This window comes from Nanorana parkeri, unplaced genomic scaffold, assembly GCF_000935625.1.
Source record: "Nanorana parkeri isolate BGI_ZX_2015 unplaced genomic scaffold, ASM93562v1 scaffold556, whole genome shotgun sequence".
Taxonomy (NCBI): Eukaryota; Metazoa; Chordata; class Amphibia; order Anura; family Dicroglossidae; genus Nanorana; species Nanorana parkeri.
Window position 1 is genome coordinate 985,009 of NW_017306824.1, and position 22,270 is coordinate 1,007,278.

At 43.3% G+C, this 22,270-nt stretch overlaps 1 protein-coding gene across 1 annotated transcript in view; it reads right to left on the bottom strand.

Moving 5' to 3' along the window:
* BAZ2A (bromodomain adjacent to zinc finger domain 2A) overlaps positions 1-22,270 on the bottom strand; it is a 47,582-nt gene that overhangs the window by 16,674 nt on the left and 8,638 nt on the right. Inside the window, exons 4-17 of the mRNA XM_018562023.1 lie at positions 21,568-21,759; positions 19,544-19,768; positions 17,640-17,804; positions 16,297-16,357; positions 13,042-13,150; positions 12,213-12,314; positions 11,131-11,338; positions 10,498-10,559; positions 8,279-8,323; positions 7,091-7,351; positions 6,732-6,986; positions 6,419-6,633; positions 4,736-4,810; positions 138-294 (exon numbers count right to left, since the gene is read on the bottom strand). Coding sequence (XP_018417525.1) covers positions 138-294; positions 4,736-4,810; positions 6,419-6,633; positions 6,732-6,986; positions 7,091-7,351; positions 8,279-8,323; positions 10,498-10,559; positions 11,131-11,338; positions 12,213-12,314; positions 13,042-13,150; positions 16,297-16,357; positions 17,640-17,804; positions 19,544-19,768; positions 21,568-21,759 — 2,132 coding nt within the window. The remainder of the gene's footprint in view (positions 1-137; positions 295-4,735; positions 4,811-6,418; positions 6,634-6,731; positions 6,987-7,090; positions 7,352-8,278; positions 8,324-10,497; positions 10,560-11,130; positions 11,339-12,212; positions 12,315-13,041; positions 13,151-16,296; positions 16,358-17,639; positions 17,805-19,543; positions 19,769-21,567; positions 21,760-22,270) is intronic.

Here is a 22,270-nt window from a genome sequence, read left to right on the forward strand (position 1 = left end):
CATTCTGATCTTGTTCCAATCACCAACTGACTTTTATATGACTTTCCAGATGTGCATACTCTTTTTGAAATTACTGGGTTAAATTATCCACTAAACCTGGAGACTAAGGGCTAACGATATTGACCTTCCTGACTTACCCCTTCATCTGCAGAGGTATTCAATAACCCAGACTTGTCTTCTGTTAAATCTTCAGTCTCCTCAGCAGTGCGAGCACAACGCCTCCTTCGACTCTCCTCTGGGCTACTAACTTGGCTTTCCTGTGAGCCAGTCTTTTTCCCCAATGCAAACTTTAACCTGAGGGCCAGAAAGATAAATGCATAAATAACAAAGGTTTTTAATAAGATTTCGACTTACCTTTAAATTAGTTTTCTTGGAGTACAGTACAATACAGTACACAGGCTTAGTCAGACTACTGGGTTATGCTGCCACCTTCAGGAGACTAACTAGATAGTCCAGTAAAGCCACACCCATAGTTTTGTCAACAAGCAATAACAGGAGCAGATCATAAGGAAAAAGGAAAGGAAAAGGAAAAGAAAAGGAAAAGAAAAGGAAAAGAAAAAAAAAAGGGGAGGGAGGGGAAGGACCTGTGTCCTGTACTGCACTACAAGAAAATAATTCTACAGGCAAGTCAAGTGTGCAGTACAGGACACAGTCTTAGACTACTGGAACATCCAAAAGCAATACAACTTTTGGTGGGCAACACAGCAAAAAAATGTCTAACAGGCCCAAGGTTAAAGTAAGTGACCGATGACTGAAAATGGCATCAGGAGGCCTAAATATCCAACTGGTAAAACTAAAAATGTGTGAACATAAGACCAGAAGAAAAGGAGGAACCTTGCCTTAAAAGGTCATAAGCGTGGAATATGAGCTCAGGAATGCACCTAATGAAGTTGGTGTGAGAATATTCCCTTTGTGAACTATCAGGGACAACAGAGAGGTGGACTCCCTAGAACCTTGGTTCTCAAATGGTGGGTCATGACTCAAAAGTGGGTCGCAGCCCCATGTTTAGTGGGTCACAGCGTGCCTTCCACTTTTGTAGGCGAGAGGCTCCTCAGCCACCACCTTTCACACCACTGGCAGCTCTCACACCAAAATATGCTGCCCAGAACAGAGTGTAAGCTTGAGGCGGAGTGGGCTGCAGCTATGGTTACGAGGGTGCTCCATCCATACGTACAGCTCCCTCGTGTGTCCTGTAGTGGTGCTTTGACCAGAGCGACGTCCCATTCTGGCTTCCGGCACCTCTACAGGGCACACAAGGGAGCTGTGCAAACAATGCACATATGGATGGAGCTCCGTCACAGCACAGCAGCCCACACTGGACCCCAGGCTGAGGATCCACACCAGTTCTCGTAAGGTAGGGAGACTGGGTGGATCTTACAAAAATGTCTTTTTTTTGTGTGTGCGTCTGAGAATGTCTCTGTGGTTGTGTGAGTCGTTCAGTATTTTTGAGGGCCTTTTCACACTGGTACAGTGCAATAATCGCACAGTCCATGTGATTAAGCACTGTACCATGCAATCGCACCCAGCACACGGTCTGGTGTGGGAGGTGCGTTACATTGCCATTCATTTGAATGGCATCACAAATGCGCCTCCCACCCACGATCCAATCGTCACGGCATAATGATGAAGAACAAATGTGGGTCCTGAGGTTACACAGGTTGAGAACCACTGCACTAGAAGGAGCAGTAGCTGTAAGAAATCCGAATAGCACGTACCACATCCAGACAATAGAGGGGGATGGATGGATGGATGGATGGATGAGGAGGAGGAGGAGGAGGAGGAGGAGGATTGAAAAACAAGAAGAAGAAGAATTGAAAAACAAGAAGAAGAAGAATTGAAAAACAAGAAGAAGAAGAAGAAGAAGAAGAAGAAGAAGAAGAATTGAAAAAGAATTGAAAAACAAGAAGAATTGAAAAACAAGAAGCAGAAGAAGAATTGAAAACCAAGAAGAAGAAGAAGAATTGAAAAACAAGAACAAGAAGAAGAACAAGAAGAAGAAAAAGAAGAAGAACAAGAAGAAGAACAAGAAGAAGAAGAACAAGAAGAACAAGAAGAAGAAGAAGAAGAACAAGAAGAGGTGAAGGTGGAGGCTGCCCACTCAGAAACTCACTTTGCAGAAGTGAGCCACGCTTGACAAGAACACCACAGGCAGCTCTACAAAACAGAACACAAACGAGACACTGCCAACAGGGGGTACACACAGACACCTCAGAGCTGCTTGTACCAATAGCATGTGAGACATTAACAAAAGGTTGTCCTCACTGACTCACTACCGAGCATAAGGGGTTAATGGCCACCCAAGACAGAGGTCCCATAGGCTGCCCATATAGCACGCAAGCAGGATACATAGCAGAAAAGGTTCCCTGCAGGACCCAACCCTCGCAAGGGGAATAATGTCAGACTGTGACTAGAAAGAAAGGTCGTGCTATACATTGCGTGGAGCTGGCTGTAACCCACATGGAGCAGGGAGTGCAGAGGCAAATACACGTGCACTGCTTCTCCTTCATTGCCCAGTCAGAAAGCCTGGGGTGAAGTGAGGATACCACTGCATTTTTTTAACTGTAAGGGATGGCACACCCTGTGTGTTTGTGCTCTGCGTGATGTGGTCGTGCATGCTTCAGGGCTGGACAGAAATACTAATCTTTTGGCCGGCAAAATGGCTCCCTTATATACAAGTTCCGTTTTAAATAACCTTACTAACACAAGTTTTTGGAATTTTGCTTGTCATAGGTAGAGATGGATTAACACATTGTGGTTTCTAGCCACAATTACATTTTGGTTACAATAGGGGAAAGATCAGAACATACATACACATAGATATAGATATATCTATGTGTATCTATATATTTATGTGTGTGTGATAATATATACACCGAGTGGCCAGATTATTATGACCACCCCATCAGTACTTAGTTGGGCCGCCTCGTGACTCCACGAGATGTTGAAAGGTGATGAGAGGAATCTGACACTGCTCTGTTGCCCTTCTTTTGTCTTGTACCAGTCTTGCCACTCTCCGTTCTGCCCTAACATTGACTAGTCGCTGACGGCCACAATTCGCACGTTCAGACCCAGATTTTCGGCTGACAGTCCAGTCTTTAAACACTTTAACAACAGCTGCTCTTGAACATTTAACGAATTCTGCTGTTTTGCTGATACTCGCTCCATGGCTCCGAGCGCCAACAATCATCCCACGTTCAAAGGCTGTTAAATCGCGTTGTTTACCCATATCTTCAGAAAAAAAATCACTTCGACTGTCGTGGTAAACAACCTGCTTCCCTATTTATAATGGTCTGGCCCTCTAGCAACTTCAGTGCCAAATTATAGCTAATTATAGCTAATTTGCCTACAAACGTCAGGTGGTCATAATAATCTGGCAACTCAGTGTATATCTATCACACACAGATGTACATATATACAGAAAAATTAAAGCAGGTGCTATGGACTGAGTCAAGATTTGAAATATTTGGCTGTAGCAGGAGGCAGTTTGTTTGCCGACGGCTGGAGAGCGGTGCAATAATGAGTGTCTGCAGGCAACAGCAAAGCATGGTGGAGGTTCCTTGCAAGTCTGGGGCTGCATTTCTGCAAATGGAGTTGGAGATTTGGTCAGGATCATTGGTGTCCTCAATGCTGAGAAATATAAGCAGATACTTATCCTATCATGCCATACCATCAGGGAGGCGTGTGATTGGGCCCCATATTTATTCTGCCCCAGGACAACGACCCCAAACATACAGCCAATGTCATTACGAACCATCTTCAGCGTAAAGCAAGAACAAGGAATTCTGGAAGTGATGGTTTGGCCCCCACAGACCCCTGCCCTCCACATCAAGGAGTCTGCCTGGGATTAAATGAAGAGACAGAAGGATTTGGAGGCAGCCTAAATTCTCAGAAGATCTGTGGTTAGTTCTCTAAGTTTTTGAAGGAACTGGTCAGGTAGGTTGTCCTAAACATGTGTGTGCAAGTGTACCTAGAAGAATTGATGCTGTTTTGAAGGCAAAGGGTGGTCACACCAAATATTGATTAGATTTGGATTTATCTTCTGTTCATTTACTTCCCATTTTGTTCATTGACAAAAATAAACTATTAACACTTTTGTTTCTGAAAGCATTCTTACTTTACAGGATTTTTTTCTCACCTGCCTAAAACTTTTACACAGTACTGTGTGTGTTATATATATTTCATACCACTGGACTGTACAGTCTATGCAGACAAGACCATGCGGGTGACCTCCTCACCAAACAGTACGTAAAAGAAACTCCTCAATAAGAACACGACAATAAATAAAGTTTTGGGTGGACCTTAAAGAGGCAACAAAAATAGGAGTTTTATATCTAAAAAATACATTCAAGTACCTTAACTATTAACAATACTGTATCTTATTTGTGTATCACTCAGCTATAGATCCTCAAATCATGTCTGAATTCATGCTGACAATGTCCTTCCTTCTGGAGGGTGGCTACTTTTGTTCCCCATGGTTCCTGTGTGTATTGTAAAGTAGCCACCACTCCAAGCTCCCTCCCGTGATGGACTACAATCTCATGTTTAGTTTACCAACTTGTATTGAGGATCTACAGTCGAGTGATACACAAATAAGATACAGTATTGTCAATAGTTAAGGTACTTGAATGCATTTTTAAGATTTAACTCCTGAGTGTAGTGTCACTTTAATTAACCAGTTGAAAACTGGAAATAAAATCAAATGAATAAAAGTTTACAAATGATGATGCAAGGTTACCTGCGCAGTTTACCCTCTATGATCCACTTATTTTTTCGGTAGTTTGACATGCTGTCCAGAGTTTTATCAATTTCACTGTAAATAAAAAAACAAAAACAAACCCCACACAATTAAATATGTATTTCACCAACATAAAAAAGGCCAGCTGCAGTACTACACTGATGGCATAAAATGTACCTTGTAAAGTGTACCTGGTCAGATTACTCAGTCAATAGAATTAAAGTTATGTGAAATTATAGTTAGCCTTTAGACCCATGCATTGCAGTACTGTGCATTTTACCGCACATTACCTCAATCTGCGCTAACACATACAGCAAGCACTCTGGCAGTGGCATTTATTGAGAATGGCACCCCAATGCACAAAAACAGAGGGTGCCAACAAAGCTGCACTACAACGCATGTGCTGCTTGTTGTGCTGCATTCAAAATGATGCAGGACTGTTTTTTTTCTTTTTTGTTTTGTTTACATGGACGTGTGTTGACAGTGCATTATTAATAGTTTTCCTTAATTGAACATGTTATGTGCAAAATACGTTATGTAAGTGAAGGAAACTTTAGGTTAGCTTGATCTGCACAGTTGGCCAAGTGAAACCCAAGGAGGGGGCTTCCCAAAATGGTAAGCAGTATGTGCTCTGCAGGTGTTTCAAGAAACGTCCAGTTTATCGGAGCTACTTTATTAGCCTGAGATCCAAGCAAGTAAGTTTTAAAGCAAATCAGAGTTTAATGACGTGGACACTTAGGCCTGGTTCACAGCTGGGCGTTTTACAGTGCGTTCCTATGTGCTGTAAAACGCTCAACATGTGAAAACCAATAATTGCCTATGGGCATGGTTCCCACCTGGGCGTTTTACAGCGCGTAGGAAAGCGCTGAAAAACGCCCAAAGTACAGGAGCTTCTTTGGGGCATATTTGCCGCGCGTATCCATTAGGATACAGCCGGATAGCCCTCGGAAACGCGTTTGTCACACGTTTTTACCGCAAATCGCCCAGGTGTGAACCTGTACGCCCAGGTGTGAACCTAGCCTTATTGTTAAAAAAAGAACCATCATTCAATATCGGGAAAACACAGAATGATTGATTTTAAAGGCTAAGGAAAGTTTCAAACAGCCTTTGTCGAATGTTTTATTTAAAAAGCACCAAACTAACCCACCCTTCCCCCTCCTCCAGCAAAGGTATTTCAGGCTTCTTTTTGTCTTAAGCACCCCTACAAAACTGTTAACATAGAATTACGTTCACTTTGCCACTTAAGTCCCTGGGCCATCTTCTCTCTAAATCCCCGAGTCCTAGAACATTTTTTCCATTAAAAATGTCTCCGTTCCGTACATTAAATATTTTAGGTTTTGTGGTCTACCTAAGAGTATTGTACATCATTTTGTATCAGGACAGACAAATGCTGTCCGAAAGTTTTTTTTAACACTGAATTTATTGCCGGTTGCAATCAGCCAGCAATAGACCTCTTGTTCCATTGCTCAGGAAGGTGCTACAGTATATAGAGCTTGAACTTGGCCTTTGCACTCAGAAGTGTGGTGGTGGCGGCAGCACACTTGCACCGTAAACAGAATGTAGAAATATTCTGTTTAAATTGGCGTCTACAGCATGCTCTTATGAAGCAAGCTGTAGAAGCATCAGAAACTCAGGAGCTGAAAGTGGTTAATAGGTAGGAGTACTGAAGTCAACGTAGTTTACCTGATGATGCGGGTGCTCCCATTGAGCTCATTAATAATAAAAGCAAGCACTGCAGCTTTGATGTGCGGAGGATGGGCCTGAAATGGATGTGTGCGGAGACTTTCACACAGGTCAATGTCACCACCATATGCCTCAAGGAAGATACGCAGAACTTCAGAAACATTTTGCCTTGTCAGACTAATTTCATAGACTTTTTCACCTAAAATTTTCAAGGACTGTAGGTGGAAAAAAAAAAAAGGGGAGGCAGTCAGTGATCATCCCTTATTCGCATACGTAACTCAAACAAAATGCATCAGCTGCTATGTACATATACCTGACAGTATGATGGAAGCCCAGGATCGAACAATGCTGCCCGCAATAACTTCAATAGAAGATCCTGCACCTCTCGTTGGCTGTCGCCCACATTAAAGAGCCCCTCCTGCAGGGTATACAAGCTCGGTATATCCTTTGCGTCATTTAATCCAAATACTTTTCCATATGCAAATAGAAATTCTACTATCATTAGGCAATCTGAGAAGGCACAGCTGGGCAAAACCAGTCCCGGGACACAAGGAAAATCTGGCAATGGCTTAAAGGGGAAAAAAAAATGACAAGGTATTATTAGGTACACTTGTACACACCACCAATCTATGTAGATTATGCTGTAGAGTTAGGTGTCAAATATGTAAATACCTGATGATCAGGTAAGCACATATCTTCAATTGGTTTCTTCAACTCCTCTAACATAAACTGCTGGCGCTTGCGTTCTTCTAGGCGTCGTTGTTGTGCAAGCAGCTTCCTGTCAGGCTTATGAACCACGGGAGCTGCTTTTTTCCTTGGTCTTCTCCGTGCTCTCTTCTTCTCAGCAATCTGCTCTGCCTCCTTTGCCTTCTGAACTGCTATCTGCTCAGCCTCCTTTATCTTCCGTTCTTTTTCTCTCTCTTCCTTTTCCTTCTCCTTCTTTTCCCTTAACTAACAAAATGAAACCAAATATACAGATTGTGTTTACCAAAGGGATTATATAAAACAAACCGTATGCAACAAAAGGGCACATATACAGCCTCCTAATACCCAGTATGTTAGGAACGTACAAATACTACTTGTAGTACTAAATTAAGCCTAGCGTAGCTTTAGCTTGTTGTACTGCAGCAAGCTCAGCATTTACGTTGCCGTGCCCAGACACCAAACAGAAGAAGTCTTATTAAGAGGACATCTGTAGTATAGGAGAAGAAAAGAAAGAATCTTACAATTATCGTTCGATAATCGTCAGCCATCGCAGTTTGGTACAACAATCGACCAGTTGATGGGAAGTGCACAATCACAATTACTGTACAACTAGATGGCAGAACATGAGGGATGTAAAAGCAGTAAAGACAAGGCCTCATTCGTAATGTGCCTCCTAAAATTGGTGACTCCCAGGAGAGCACATAAGGGGATTTGTAGTTAAATCAAACCATTTATAGCCACGATTTTTAGTAGCTATGTTAGCCTAAAGTGACCCTGCCAGCAGAGTGTCTCACGCCTACTAAAAGACGACTGCATACGCTTAACTTTCCGGCAGCCAGTTCCTTGAAAAGCCGCAGCTTCACTGTTCATCGTCCTCTATTTGACCAGTTGGGGTGGGTTTAATACCTGCTCCCCTCATTGTTCAATGTGATTCCCCCCACTGACTTGTACGCCCTGTGGCGACATGCGTGCCAGCGTGAGAAATCACAGCAAGTTGTGGGGGGGGGTTGGGGACGGCACCAGATATTTACATACCTGAAGTGTGTGTGAATACTGTAAGAGGACAGTGAGCAGTGAAGTGATAGTTTTCAAAAAATGTGCCACGTTTTCTTTAAAGCGAAAAAATAAAATCTTAGACTGTTTCCAGTTACTCACTCTTAGTTTCTTTGCTGCCTCTTGTTTAGCTTCCTGACTTCTGGCCTTAAAAACAGATGAATATAGCATTAAAAAACAAAACTAGTCACACACACCTGTAAAAATGTAATCATCATGCTTAATGTGCATATAAAAAAAGTCAAAACACATTTTCATTGTTTTAGATAGAGAGCGGAATGTTAAACACCAGTGTAAGGACTTTTTTTTTTTTCTTGCCGTTTTCCATCCTTTGAAGAAGAGATTTGCTTTTTGCTTCCTGTCCCAGAGACAAAGCAATAAAGAAGAGAAGATATCTTCAAAGCAAGAGGATATTCACCCTTAAACATATGTCACCAGAACAGCCTTGCCTAACCTAAACACAAAAGGTTTTCGCTTTACATACCATCTTTAAAAAGGAAGTCTGTAGGGAAAGTGGCCATTATAACGAGGTTGTATAATTCCTGGTCACTATGGCCAATGGATAATATCACCTGGCAACCAGGTCTACCTGAACATGTCTGGCTGATGGTTAGCATACTCCTCAACTGTGCACAATTTGGGGGTTACAAGACATCAGTCCATCCATCGCTATCCTTGGCCTAAAATTTAGTTAAAAAGCCTTGATAAGCCTGCCAAAAAAGTTCCAAGTACAGTTATGAACATAGGACCATAGTGGATTGAATTTTGCCTTATTCCATCTAACAGAAATACATTTTTTGGGGGCTAGCTCAAACAAAAAACAAACAGTCTTGAGGATGCCACAGCTACCCTCTCAAATGCCTGGCTGTAATACTGATTCACATGCTTCAATCATTTATCTGCATACTTGTTCTAGGCAAGTTCTGACTTTTGTTAACCTTTCCTGATCTCCATCAAGGACTCACATTATTGAAGCTAGTGGATCAGCATCAGTCAGTCAGCTTGCATTTTCAGTTAGAGGTCAATAATGGCAGGCGTGTATTTCTCTCATGACAGATTACAGATAACACTATGAGGAGGTACAGTTTTCCCATCATAATTTCACCCCACATTCCCGAGTACTGCTGGATGAAATGCCAGCGTTGAGCCCTGATCAGACCTGCACACCCTTTTTCCTGAAAATGGCTCATTACTGTGCATATGCCCCACAGCCCCTAGGATTCCTATGGGAAAGCTGCACTCCAAAGACTGCTTAAGGCTGCCTTGAGAATGGCTCTCTCATTGGAATAGGTGGGCTTACAGCATGCACGCAGTACAAACAGGCAATTTTTTGAGAAAAGCCTGCGGTGCAGCTCTGAATTGGGCTGCAAACTGAAGAATGCTGGATCAAGGCTATACACTAGATATAACACTGGGGTTTAACAAATGTATCTTTAAGGGCCGGTTCACACCACAAAGTCAGCGTTCCAGTGTGTTCGGCCACTGGAACGCAAGTCGGCCGGCTCCCTACGTTCAGGGGCGATGCATTGAAGTCAATTGCAGAATGCAGGCAAATTAGTGCCTGCGTTCCGGTACAGTGCGATCTGCAAAAATTCTGCAAGAACTATTTTGGCAGATCGCACTGGACCGGAACGCAGCCATTGACCTCAATGCCCCGACACGCCCCCTCGAGCCCATGAACTTAGGAAGCCAGCCGGCTTGCATTCCAGAGGCCGAACGCACTGGAACATGGACTTTGTTGTGTAAACCGTCCCCCTCACACCACAAACAGTGCGTTCCGGCACGATTTGGTGCCAGAAACGCACTGGATCGCATCCCGGCCGGCTCCGTGTTCAGGTGCGGGAGGGGCTGTGGTGGTGCATTTAAGTCAATGGCACCGCAGCCACGCCCCCCGGCCGCAGGGCAATCGCCCGCACCCAAACGCGTGGCACATCAATGCCTGCGTTGCGGTCAAAAAATGCTGCATGCACTAGGGCTGCAGCTAACTATTCTTTGCTCGATTAATTGCATATAAATCTCTCCATCGATTTAATCGATTAGTTGTTGCAGCTTTTGTTCTGACGGCACCGGACCGCAGGCATTGATGCCGGAACGCACTGGTGTGAACTGGCCCTAAGAATTTGGATTGCAAGTTACATTACCATATGTTCTGCAATAAAAGAAGTGAGCACTTATACCATGCTCCTTGGCTATGAACAGATCTATTCTTAGGTTTTCAAACAGAGAAAACTAATATGACGGCTGCAACACACAGATAGATAGAGACAGACAGACAGACCTTTATCAGTCAGACAATTTTAAATAAAAGATCTAAGACATACCTTTCTTCTCATCTTCTTCCTTAGTTTGCTTAGCTGAACTTTTTCTACATCACTAAGAATATCTACAGAAAGCAAACATCTCATTCATTAATGAACAGTGTGCAAAAAAAAAAAACAACGTTTTTTATATTTTTCTGGGTACATTTTTTATTAACCCTTGTAGTGGGGCTACCACCACACTGCAATGGTTAAGTGCTTGTTTTTGCCTAGGTTAAACGAACAAAAAAGTTATATGCACCCGATCCTCTGAGCCGGCCGGCTGTGACAGTGCTCCCTCCTGCCGGTCCCCTCCTCCTCTGCAGCGATTGTATGTCCCTCAGCGTCCTCACTTCCTATACACAGTGTACAGAATGTGATGACTCAGGGACCTTAGACTGTCGCTGCGGAAGGGGAGCAAGGTGAAAAAGACTGGCCAAAGAGCAAGCCAGCTGGGAGGATTTGTCTGGCAAGTATAACGATTTTTGAATCTAGACAAAAATGAGTACGGGAGTACCGCATGGGTGAAATAAAGATTTTGTTTAGAGTTCTGCTTTAAATAAATTCTAAGAAAATTGGCACTAGAACAGTAAATTATAAACACAAGTCTATAGAGCATTACACATAAAACAGACAAAAATATAAAAGTATTTATACCTTGATTTTCCAGCTTCCTTAAAAGTTTGGCATCAGCTTTGTTAAGCAAATCTATCATCTTTACTTTTGGAGGCCGTCCTCTCCCTCTCTTGACCTTATTCTCCTTGGCTTTAGCTTTTTCTAAATTACGAGGACGCCCCCTTTTCCCTGTGATGGCCAAAATACGGGAGGGGATTTCCTCAGACTTCAGTAATACCCACTGTAGGCCCTGGAACAGAAGAGATAACAACAGCCCTCAGTTACTCTAAACTACAAAGAGCACAGTAAAACTGTCTCAGATGGTCTAGTAACAAAGGTTTTCACACTACTCAGAAATTAAACAGTAACAGAACTAATGGTGAATAGAGAAGAGCAAGCTAGACAAGCTAGAAAAGGTTTACATTGGTGGAAATACCACCTTAAAATGCACCATAATATTTATATAATATTTATATAATATTTAGCATCAAAGCTCCAATTTCTTTAAAGAAAAAATGAAATGTATTTTCAGTGACTGCACATTCTACATTCGAATTTAGGGACAGATTTAAAACACGTCTGCACAGCATATAACTGCGCAAATGACATTCGCAGAGGGTTACTGCCACTAGATGGAGACGAGGAAAACAAGAAATTCTATGCTCCTCGGCTCCAGTGGTAGTAATTTGCTATGAAGGTCATTTGCACAGCTATACACTGTGCGAATGCATTACAGATGAGCCCGGGAGTGTTTAGTTTAAAGCTGAAGCCCAGGCAAACAACTAAATGCACAGATGAAATACATTATAATATATACATACACACAAGCCAGACAGACGTGCGAATTGTGGCCATCAGCGACTAGTCAATGTTAGGGCAGAACGGAGAGTAGCAAGACAACAGAAGGGCAACAGTGCGGTGTCAGATTCCTCGCATCACCTTTCAACATCTCGTGGAGTCACGAGGCGACCCAACGAAGTCATCTCGTGGCCCAACGAAGCACTGATGGGGTCATAATAATCTGGCCACTCAGTGTATGCTCAGGCACACAAATTCTTCAAGTGCACAGTTACTCCAAAATTAACATCTTCATTAAAACAGTCTTAGGATAGAACAAAACTCACTTCTGGAGTGTGTCGCTCTTCATAGAAGTCTCCAACAGGCATCCGGGGACTGAAACTAAAGTGTTCTCTCCGGACATGGGGGCCAGCATTCTTAGAGAGATACTACAAAAGCAGATTGGAGAAATGAAGAGAGAAAAAAAAAAAATAGGTAAATGTGTCAACACATAATGTAGCTGCATAAACAGATCATGACTATATATTGCCCAACATTACTGAATCTTTGGGGAATTTGTGCTCTGAACAGACAAGCAGAACCCGCCTCTTTTTTTTTTACACAGTAAGAATGTGTGGAGGACTTGGTGCAAACCTAGTTCACCAGAGTTCTTCCAAGTCCATGCAAAACAAACTGACACACCCACATCCTGGCCCCATTAGTTGTGGCAGGGGCTTTCTCTGCCCCTTAGTGACGTATAGCTGTGGTGTGGGGATGCCAAAACCACAACCGATTGGGCTGCGAGGAGGGCGTCAGTGACAGTTTTGCATGGGATTGGGATAACTCCAGCGACTGGGTTTGCACCAAGCCCCAATACATCTCTATTACATTGTATTGTTAAGTCTGTACATATACAAACCCAACATGAGGTGCTCACTGAGCACTGAGCAAATAAGGACAAGTTTGGGATATGCTATTTCTCCTAAAAATGTGCATGCAGAATGGTAAAAAAAAAAAAGAGAGAGAAGAGAAGGAAATAAATAAAATTCTGCCTGGATTCTTCAGAGATCAGACATATTTCTTGCCTTTATTTAAGGCACATAACCACAGCCCAGTCATTATACATTCCCATGTTAAAACAGCAAACGGTGAAGATCATGTAACACAAAAGATCACCTTAATGACTTCAGGAAACTGTTTCATTCTTTTCCCACAAGGAGCGTAGTACCAGGTCTCTCCCTGCCAGCGATGGCTACCCTTCCTTATCCGAACTTCACGCCTCCATCTGTAGACAGAAAGCAGCAGATGCATCCATTTTTAGGAGAGCACAAACCACACAAAAACATTCAACACAGCTTAAATATAGTATGGATGGTCATAACTACATTTCTTTTCACTAGTTTATATTGCTGCTGATGTTAAAGGATGTCCCAACTCCCCGTTAGAGACAAGCAAGTGAAATATTATTTATTTCTTAGGTGCCGAGAGAACACTGAGCAGAAAAAAAAAGGGGAGTTGCACATTGGCATCTGAAAAGTCGATTAGTCCAGGTGCATGGAGACACTATTACATAAAGCTAACAGTTTCTGTTGCAACATTCCCCTCTGGTGGGCAGAAAGAAATAGGCCGGCAACCAGGTCTAAAGCTAGCCACACACCAGTTAGAATTACCCTAACAAAACAACACATGGTTAGATTTTACTTAGATCTACAAAATGTACCAACAATTATATCGTATGAGGTATATGGCCCCATCTGTTTGGTTAGGAAGGTTCATGCACTATTTATTAGTACAGCCTAAACTGGAAGTGTAGTTCTGCTGCTCTTGCCATAACGTGCGAGTATACTCAACATCCTTGCACACAATGACAGACTCACCTTTGTTTGCCCTCCTCCAGCAATGACAAGTCAGAGCTCTCCCTTGTCGCTCCATTCACTACCATCTTCTCCCAGAAATATTCCAGGTTTCAGTCAGTCATTCCTCTAAAGCCTTGGTTCTCAACTGGTGGGTAGTGACCCAAAAGTGGGTCGCGACCCTGTTTTCAGTGGGTCGCCGCATGCCTTACACTTTTCTAGGCGAGAGGCTCCTCTCAGTTCTCGCACCAAGCAGCCATTCAAAATAGCTTGAGGTGGGATGGGATGGAGCTATGGCCGTGAGGGAACTCCATCCATACGAGCATTGCTTACAGCTCCCTCACATGTCCTATAGAGGTGCCATGGTGACATCAGATTCTGGCTCCAGGTACCTCTACAGGGCGCGCAAGGGAGCTGTACAAGCAATGCACATGTGGATGGAGCTCCGTCACAGCACAGCAGCCCACACTGGACCTCAGGCTGAGGATCAACTCCAGTTTTCATAAGGTGGGGAGACTGGGTGGACCTTAAAAAAATTAAATTAAAACATTTTTGGAGTGTGTATGTGTATCAGAATGTCTGTAAATGTGTCAAATTGTGTCAGTGTTTTTTGAGGGCCTGCTCACACTATTACAGTGCATTAAATCGCATAGTAATGTGTGATTAACGCCCTGTACCATGCAATCGCACCTACTGTGCATTCTGGTGAGGGAGGTGCGTTACGTTGAATGGTACTTCAAACGCACCTCCCACCCGCAGTTCGTACGCCTGCACCGGAGTGCGCAGTAACCTAATGCCGTGCGTTCCATTGCAGTGCGACTTGGGTCGCGACTTCATGACCCAGGACAAATGTGGGTCCTGAGGTTACACGGGTTGAGAACCACTGCTCTAAAGCCAATAAACTGAATATGTGCCCAGATTATGCACACTAATGTATTTACTAGGGATGCACCAATATTAGTATCGATATCGGTGCCAATACCGAGTATTTGGGCGAGTACCCGTACTCGTCCAAATGCGCCGATGCCTAGCACCAGTACTTCCTGTATCTTCCTTTCTTGTTAAACGGGAAGCCGGGTGGCAAGTCTTTACACGCTGCCCAGCTTCCTGGCTAATCAGGAAGCCAGGTGGCGAATCATTACACGCCACCTGGCTTCCTGAATGGTACATCCGTTACTCGGTAATTGGTATTGGCGAGTACCGAAAAAAAATTATCGGTACTCAGTACCAAAATACCGGTATCGGTGCATCCCTAATATTTACATATTGTAAACAAGCAGCGAAGGCACTTTAAAACAAGCCTCCATTTATCTCTTCATCTATATATGCTGGGGGCAAGATCACCACACAAGCACTGAAATAAGTTTCATTTTTCTTTAGCAGTAGAAACCTGCAAAGTCACTTCTGTCAAACACTCCTTGAGTTCATTTTTATTTTACACAACTGAAGTAACACTATAACTACATTGTATAACTGAACTAACACTTTCAGCTAACTCTAGATGTGACCTGTCAGATTGGCAAAAATCAATACCCATGTGGTGCAAGAGACTAAACATTCTATTCAGGTTTCTATACAAATCCTTACAATACTTAAAGTTTATTTAAAGCCAAAATGTATTGTTTTGAAGTAGGAAAGGTTAAAACTTGTCAAGTTTTTTCCGTCATCTGTGTTCCGTCGATAAGATAATCCCTTAATGCCTGTCCTTTAGACACAAGGAAGTGGGACAATTTCTTTAAAATGAAGGAACTCCTCTTAAACAGTCATCACTGAAACCGTTCCCATTGGAATATTCTCCCTCTATTCATGTTACAACCCATTTTTATTTTTTTTTTCCATCGCTTTTAACCCTTTGGCAATGGTCACAGGACACATAGATATGGTGAAGCAGGGACATAGACAACAAATACTTAAGAGTTTAAACCCTCATCACATTATCCAAAAAAATTACCGATGTTTGCTAATTTAAAAGAGTAAATGGAAAGATAGTGTAAACAATGTAAGGACATCTTAAGATGGTGCTTTTAAAATGTAAAAGTAACCAGGTGGCACAAACCCGGTCAATTCAAAATGAGCATGTGTTGAAAAAGAATGCAAAAGCAGAGGTTGACTTAAAGGAAAAAACCCTCAAAATTATAGATGAACAGATCCAGGCACCTGAAGCTGCATACAAATCTCCACTTTTTCTGTATAAAGTCCGTACTGATCCCCATCTACCAGACCTTTTCTACTGGTCAGTGGTGTCACCCATCACATTATGGACAAGAAGAGAGGAGCATGAGGCAGGAAGGGATTGCGCTAAGCTACCATATTACAGGAAAAGTCTAGAACTTTATACCTCTGGATCTGACATTTATTTCGAATGGCAAGCTCCGCTGGAATGTTTCCAACAGCTACAAACAATGTATAAAACTGAAAAATTATTTAGAAAGCTGCAGCCCTAATGTGCACTATGGAGATCCACAATTTCCCAATCTTTAGAAATCCTTCCAGTTCAAAAGAATAGGCTCAGAATTCATCAGAGTGTAGATAGGCTATGCACTCCATGGTGACCCCGCATGAATGTGAAATAACTTACCCATGTAGCAAAGGATGGCGCACTTCTTCTGGTGTGGCAATCCTCCTGCGTCCAGGTGTTCCTGGAGAATAAAGAAATGTAGATACTGTTTTGGAATTACCCCATTACAAAGCTCATTTGTGCATTGCTAGAGGGCAATATAAAATAGTAAATGAGAAGAAAATTCCAAATCGGTTCACTGACTTGCCAATAAAAGTATCACATTGTCAGTGTCTAAAGTGTATATTGAACAAGCAAAGCAAATGGCAGTTTTGTGCGGTTGCACTTTGCATGTTGGGTTCGGTGTGGAGACACAATGGGGGCTTCAGCTGCCGTTGTCGTGTGCTGGGCTTCTGGTGTGTCCCTGTGGATTTATAAAAGAATGGGCTTCCTCCAGGCGTACCTGCTTTTAATTTATCTTTTGCTACATATGCTCCAATATAGAGCTCTCATAGATTAGAGTTAGGACCACACTACACAGAGGTGCCTTGACGAGTAAGTGTGGCTTCCGCATATTGTTCAAAAGTTGTGCAACTAAAACCTCTGTTTTTTAATGCTAATAGTCATTTATTTTTTTGCAGGTTGGCTGGTGTGTTGGGAACGTTTTGTGTTTGTAAAGTGTTTATTGTACGCACAAACAAAAGAGGAAACACTGGTCTTTTTGCCTATCTTGTGACACACAAAGGAAATCTGTCAGGAATGGAATCTACAAGCTGCTATTGCCAACTTGATTATGATTCTGCAGATTCCAGAGCCGTCACCCCCCACCCCACACTGTCTACTGCTAAGTAAGTCTATGTCCTAAAACAAACATGTGCATATTAGACATGCCAATACCGGATATGCAGATACCCATTTCAGGTGCGTAACGCAAACGTTTGTGGATGAGGACTTTAACAATGACATTTGCAACTTGCAAGTCAGCAATGACAGCTCCCTTATTACCAATTCTAACATTAGACTTTATGAATGTACCAGAATTGTTAATTTCACATTGTTTAGTACTAAAATATTAGAATTAACTAGGGCACAAATTAGACCAGACACCCCATTATAATTTACAGACGTGCAGATGCAGTCGTAATGAAGAGGTCATCAGAGATTCATGTGGGGGAATTTATCAAAACTGGAGCAGAAACAATCTGGAACAGTTACCCAGAATAACCAATCAGATTCTTTCATTTTCAAACCTTAACTAAAAGTGAAGAGAAGATGATTGGTTACAACGGGCAACTGCTCCAGATTCTGTACAAAGTTTTGATAAATTCCCCCTTATGTATTTTTGGAGAAGTAGAATCTCCAAACTGGAGGGCCTGACGGCTACGTGGGCTGGTGGTGTCTTTTTTCAGTTTTTTAGATGTTACCTTTAACGTCTCCAAGCTCCAGGTCTTCTTCTGCAGGTTCAGCTATTACACTGGGCTCTGGGGTTGCATTTTCTGTACACATTTCAACGGATGAATCACTTTCCGGCGCCAACTCAGGTTTTTCATCTTTTATAGTTTTTGGACTCCCCGCCTTCTCAAACAGATCTGTAAAAATATGGACTTTGGTTAGCATAACAATTTGAATACAATTGTGTTACATTAGAGTGTATGGTTTGGGTAGGTTGAAGAATTTTGGACAAGTCAACACCGTAACAAAGCACACACACAAGTGGGTATCCCCACTTGTTAATGTATTGTGGAATATGACAGATTCTGTTGTGCAGTCCCAAAGGGCCTGCCCCTCCCCCTCCCCGCGCCCCGCACACGAGAGGGAAAACTGTGAGCATGTAAACAGCCTCTCTCCCCCCGAATTTTTAAAGTCCCCCGCCCCCCCACATACACACGCAAGCATGCGTCGGGTGCGCCTATGCACAAAAACGACGATTGCGCCCATTATGCCGCACATGTAACTTTTTTGTTATATAGTAAAAAAATAAAAACCCCAGTGGTAATTTAAAACAAGACAAAAACAAAAAGGATAAGCGCACTACCAGGGGGTACAAACTTGTGGGAGATGTGGTATAAGGACAAGGATTACAGTGTGCAAGCTCTATGAAAAACAGAGAGAGGAGCCCTGTGATGAACAAATGAGTGAAAAGTGTATTGAGAGCGCTACTACTGTACTAAGCGTATAGGGAAACTCACGTTTAAGAAGTCATATGTGGGAGGAAATCCAGTGAGGACCCTGGGTAAGTGCAGACCTGAAGAGTCCAGTGGTCTGGTGGGTTAACTGCCTGCGAAGACGTGGGCTGTGAAGGAAGAACAGCTGTCTCTTGCAAGGACTCAGCTGGCCAGGCTGAGTCGTTGCAGCCGAGGGCACTGTGTGTCCAAGGTGCTGCCGTCGGCTCTATGTCAGTTGGCTCGGGAGGCAGAGCGGTGGTTCGGGCAGGAACGGACGCCGGCGGGAATGGCAGGAAGGTCAAAGACCACTGAAGGGCATTGTGTGCTGGGTCGGTAGCTACGCGTTTCGAGGCGGGGCCTCTTTGTCAAGCTATGATCAACCGGGGTGAATAGAATTGCGGGAAAACGCTTGGGCTTAAAAGTGACAGCTGGGCGGGGTTACCACCTATGGTGCCTTCCTGATAGGTAGAATTGTGGGGAGAGGAGTGTATTGGTACCAGGGCCGGATTGGCCATAGGGCAAACCGGGCACTTGCCCGGTGGGCCGGGCCGGCCCGAACACAATCAACCCACGTCCTGGAGGATCGGAGGGGGGAATCCAGCCCCTCCCCTGTCACGGCAGAGAGCCGTGACAGGAAGACGCGGGTGGCCCATGTGCAGTAGAGCCTTCTCGGCCAATCCTCTTAGTTCTAAGTAAGCCAGGTCGTTGGAGATCTTGAGGAGTTGGAGTTTGCCAGAACACCGGCTGCCTTTCTGAAAGCCCGCTAAATAGTTGGGCTCCTCAAGTACCAATACCAATTACCCAGGATCCTCACTGGATTTCCTCCCACAGATGACTTCTTAAACGTGAGTTTCCCTATACGCTTAGTACAGTAGTAGCGCTCTCAATACACTTTTCACTCAATGGTAATTTAATACCACCAAGAGAGCTCTATCGGTCCCCCAAAAAAATGGCATGAAATTTGTTTCAGTAAAGCTTCACTTGACGGAATAAACGTCAGTCAAAGTACCCCAGCGCTGAATACTGAAAAATGGCCTGGCCAGGAAGGGGGTGAAACACCTGGTCAGCAAGTGGTTAAAACAGATATGAAACGGTCAAAAATAAAATCTTAAGAAGGTCACTGCAAGGACCCAAGAGCAGACCAAATAACTGCTTATGAATACCTTCCATTAAGCATTCTCCCAGTTCAGATGGAGGTGATGCTGCATTGATTGAGTCAGGGCTCTGGTCTTCATCAGTCATTTGTGGATTATTGGCAGTATATGAATATGATGGACATTCCAATTCCAATGTTTCTGATTTTTGGCTCTGCTTAATTTGTTTGGTTTTCTCTTCTTGTTCCATGAACTCACACATCGGACTACAAGGCAGTTCCACGGGTAGTTCTGCTGCCACAAAGAAAATTAAAGTCTTAATCAAATGTGAACGCCTCAAGCTTTGATCATGCCAGGATTATTGACAACAACATGTGCTAGGGTTTGCCTAAATACCAACGCATTCTATGTAGCAGTGGTTCCCAACCTGTGTAACCTCAGGACCCACATTTGTGTTTGGTCATTAAGTCACGACCCAAGTCGCACTGCAATGGAACGCATGGTCTTGCGGTACCACGTGTTCCGATGTGTTCAATAGAACTGTGGGTGGGAGATGCATTTGGGGTGCCATTCAAAAGAGTGGCAATCCAAAGCACGGGACTGCACGATTGACACACTGTACTAGTGTGAATGGGCCCTCAAAATGTTTTCATTTATTTTTAAATCCACATAGTCACCCTACCTTACGAGAACTGGAGTGAATACTCAGCCTGAGGACCAGTGTGGGCTGCTGTGCTGTGATGGAGCTCCATTCATATGTGCATCGACTTGTACAGCTCCCTTGTGCTCCCCGTAGAGGGGTCAGGAGCCAGAATGTGAGATCATTGCGGTCCAAGCAACTCTGTAGGACATGCACGTATGGATGGAGCTCTCTGGTGGCCATACACCCAGCCCACCCCACCTCAAGCTGACACTCGTCACTGGGCAGCATATTTTGAATGGCTGCTCGGCGCAATAACTGACAGTGCTGTGCTAGGGGGAGCCCGAGTAGCCTCTCACCTAGAAAAGTGGAAGGCACACGGCGACCCACTGAACACGGGGTCGCCAACCCACTTTTGGGTCATGACCCACCAGTTGAGAACCAAGGCTAATAGTATCTTAGGGTCACACTCTCTACCACAGCCTCTCAACCACTTTACCACAGAGCAACCCTTAAAATAACTTTCAGTTCTCAGAGAAGCCTTGCTAATAAATTATATTGACACAGTAAGCTGTATATATCAGAATACATAATAGAATAAGCACGTGTTTTTGGAACTCAAGGCTGATATGACAAAATTATTTTCTGTAATAATGAAAAAAAAAAATGTATTATTAATATTAACACCAAGGAAAGAAAACACAGGCAGTGACAACTCTAGTATTCCCTCATACTGGTAGTCAGTGGAACGTGCCCTCTCACATTGGAGATCAGTGAAGTGCCCCCTTTACACTGGTAGTCAAATGAGATAATGGCCTCTAAAACTGGTAGTCAGTGGGAGAAGGGTCCCATTTCACTGTTGGTCAAAGGGAAGAATGCCCCTTATATTGGAGGTCAGAAAGAAGAATGCTTACAAATCACGAAAATGATAACTGGTGTCAGTGGTTACTCATCTAAGGAGGAAGAAAATGCCCATTACCCACAGAACCTTTGAAGGGGTCCCATGATTATGTGCAAATTCAGGTAGAAAGTAATTTGCACCCCAGAGCGATGCTAGGTCAATCTCTTTATTGACTATGGTAGTGTAACATCTCATAGCTGCTGTGAGATGTTACACTGCCATAATCAACAAAGAGATTGACTTGGCATCGCTCTGGAGTGCAAGTGACTTTCTAGCTCAATTTGCATATAATCTGCTGTCACTGCCGCACCCACCCTGCTTTTTGGTCTTTTTTCCCCAGTCAGGAGTGCGATGGGATACATTTTGTTCCAAGGTTCCATTAAACCCTGGTTGAGAAACGTTGCTCTACTATGTGAATTGGACTGAGACAAAATATGTCTCGCTTGATAAAAACACAGCTAAGAAGCCAAAAGGGAAAGAAACCAAAACAGACTATAAAGATCACAATAAACTGCCAAGCCTCTTTCATATGGGCTTATTTTACTTAAGTACCTTCGCAGAGTTCATTTTCAAAGGTCTCCGGAGAATCTGGATTGAGGTCCCGGGGATCAACAAGCTTGGATGGAAGTTGAGAGGGGTCATTTAAACTGCTGACATCAGAAGGAGAAAGTGGAGGCACACTCGAGCGATCAGGTTCTGGTTCCACAGCCATGCCAGGCACACTGTACTCAGAGGATGCTTCATCTTAAAAATAAAAACAAGTGCTTAGTATTGGGAAGAAGGACAGGCACATCAACTGAAAGAAACCTGTGCTGGGAGAAACATGTGATCAGCAAATGATTAAAAAATTTCAAGGGTGTGGAAATTTAAAAACGAAACAAAAAACACAACACTACTTGTCCAAGGACTAAATCTACTTGTCCCTCATGACAATCTACTTGTTGGGACACAAAATAAAAATTAAACATTCTCATTGGTCAGCAAGGTCAGGTGACTGCACTAACCAACGAGTGCTCGCAATTTGCAAGCGAAATTCAAAATCCACAGTGCGGGGCTGCGCTGGACGCCAGTATGTGGTACGGATATTACACACGTACCAGTGGAAGGACCGTTCACTGTTTAAGTAAGTATAGCAGAGGCGGCCAGATCCAAGTGGGTAATTCAATTTTCTCCAAATTACTTGGGAAATTGAACTCATCCTTCAATGCACATTGTGCGTGTTAGATTATTTTTTACTTTTATTTTTAATACTTTT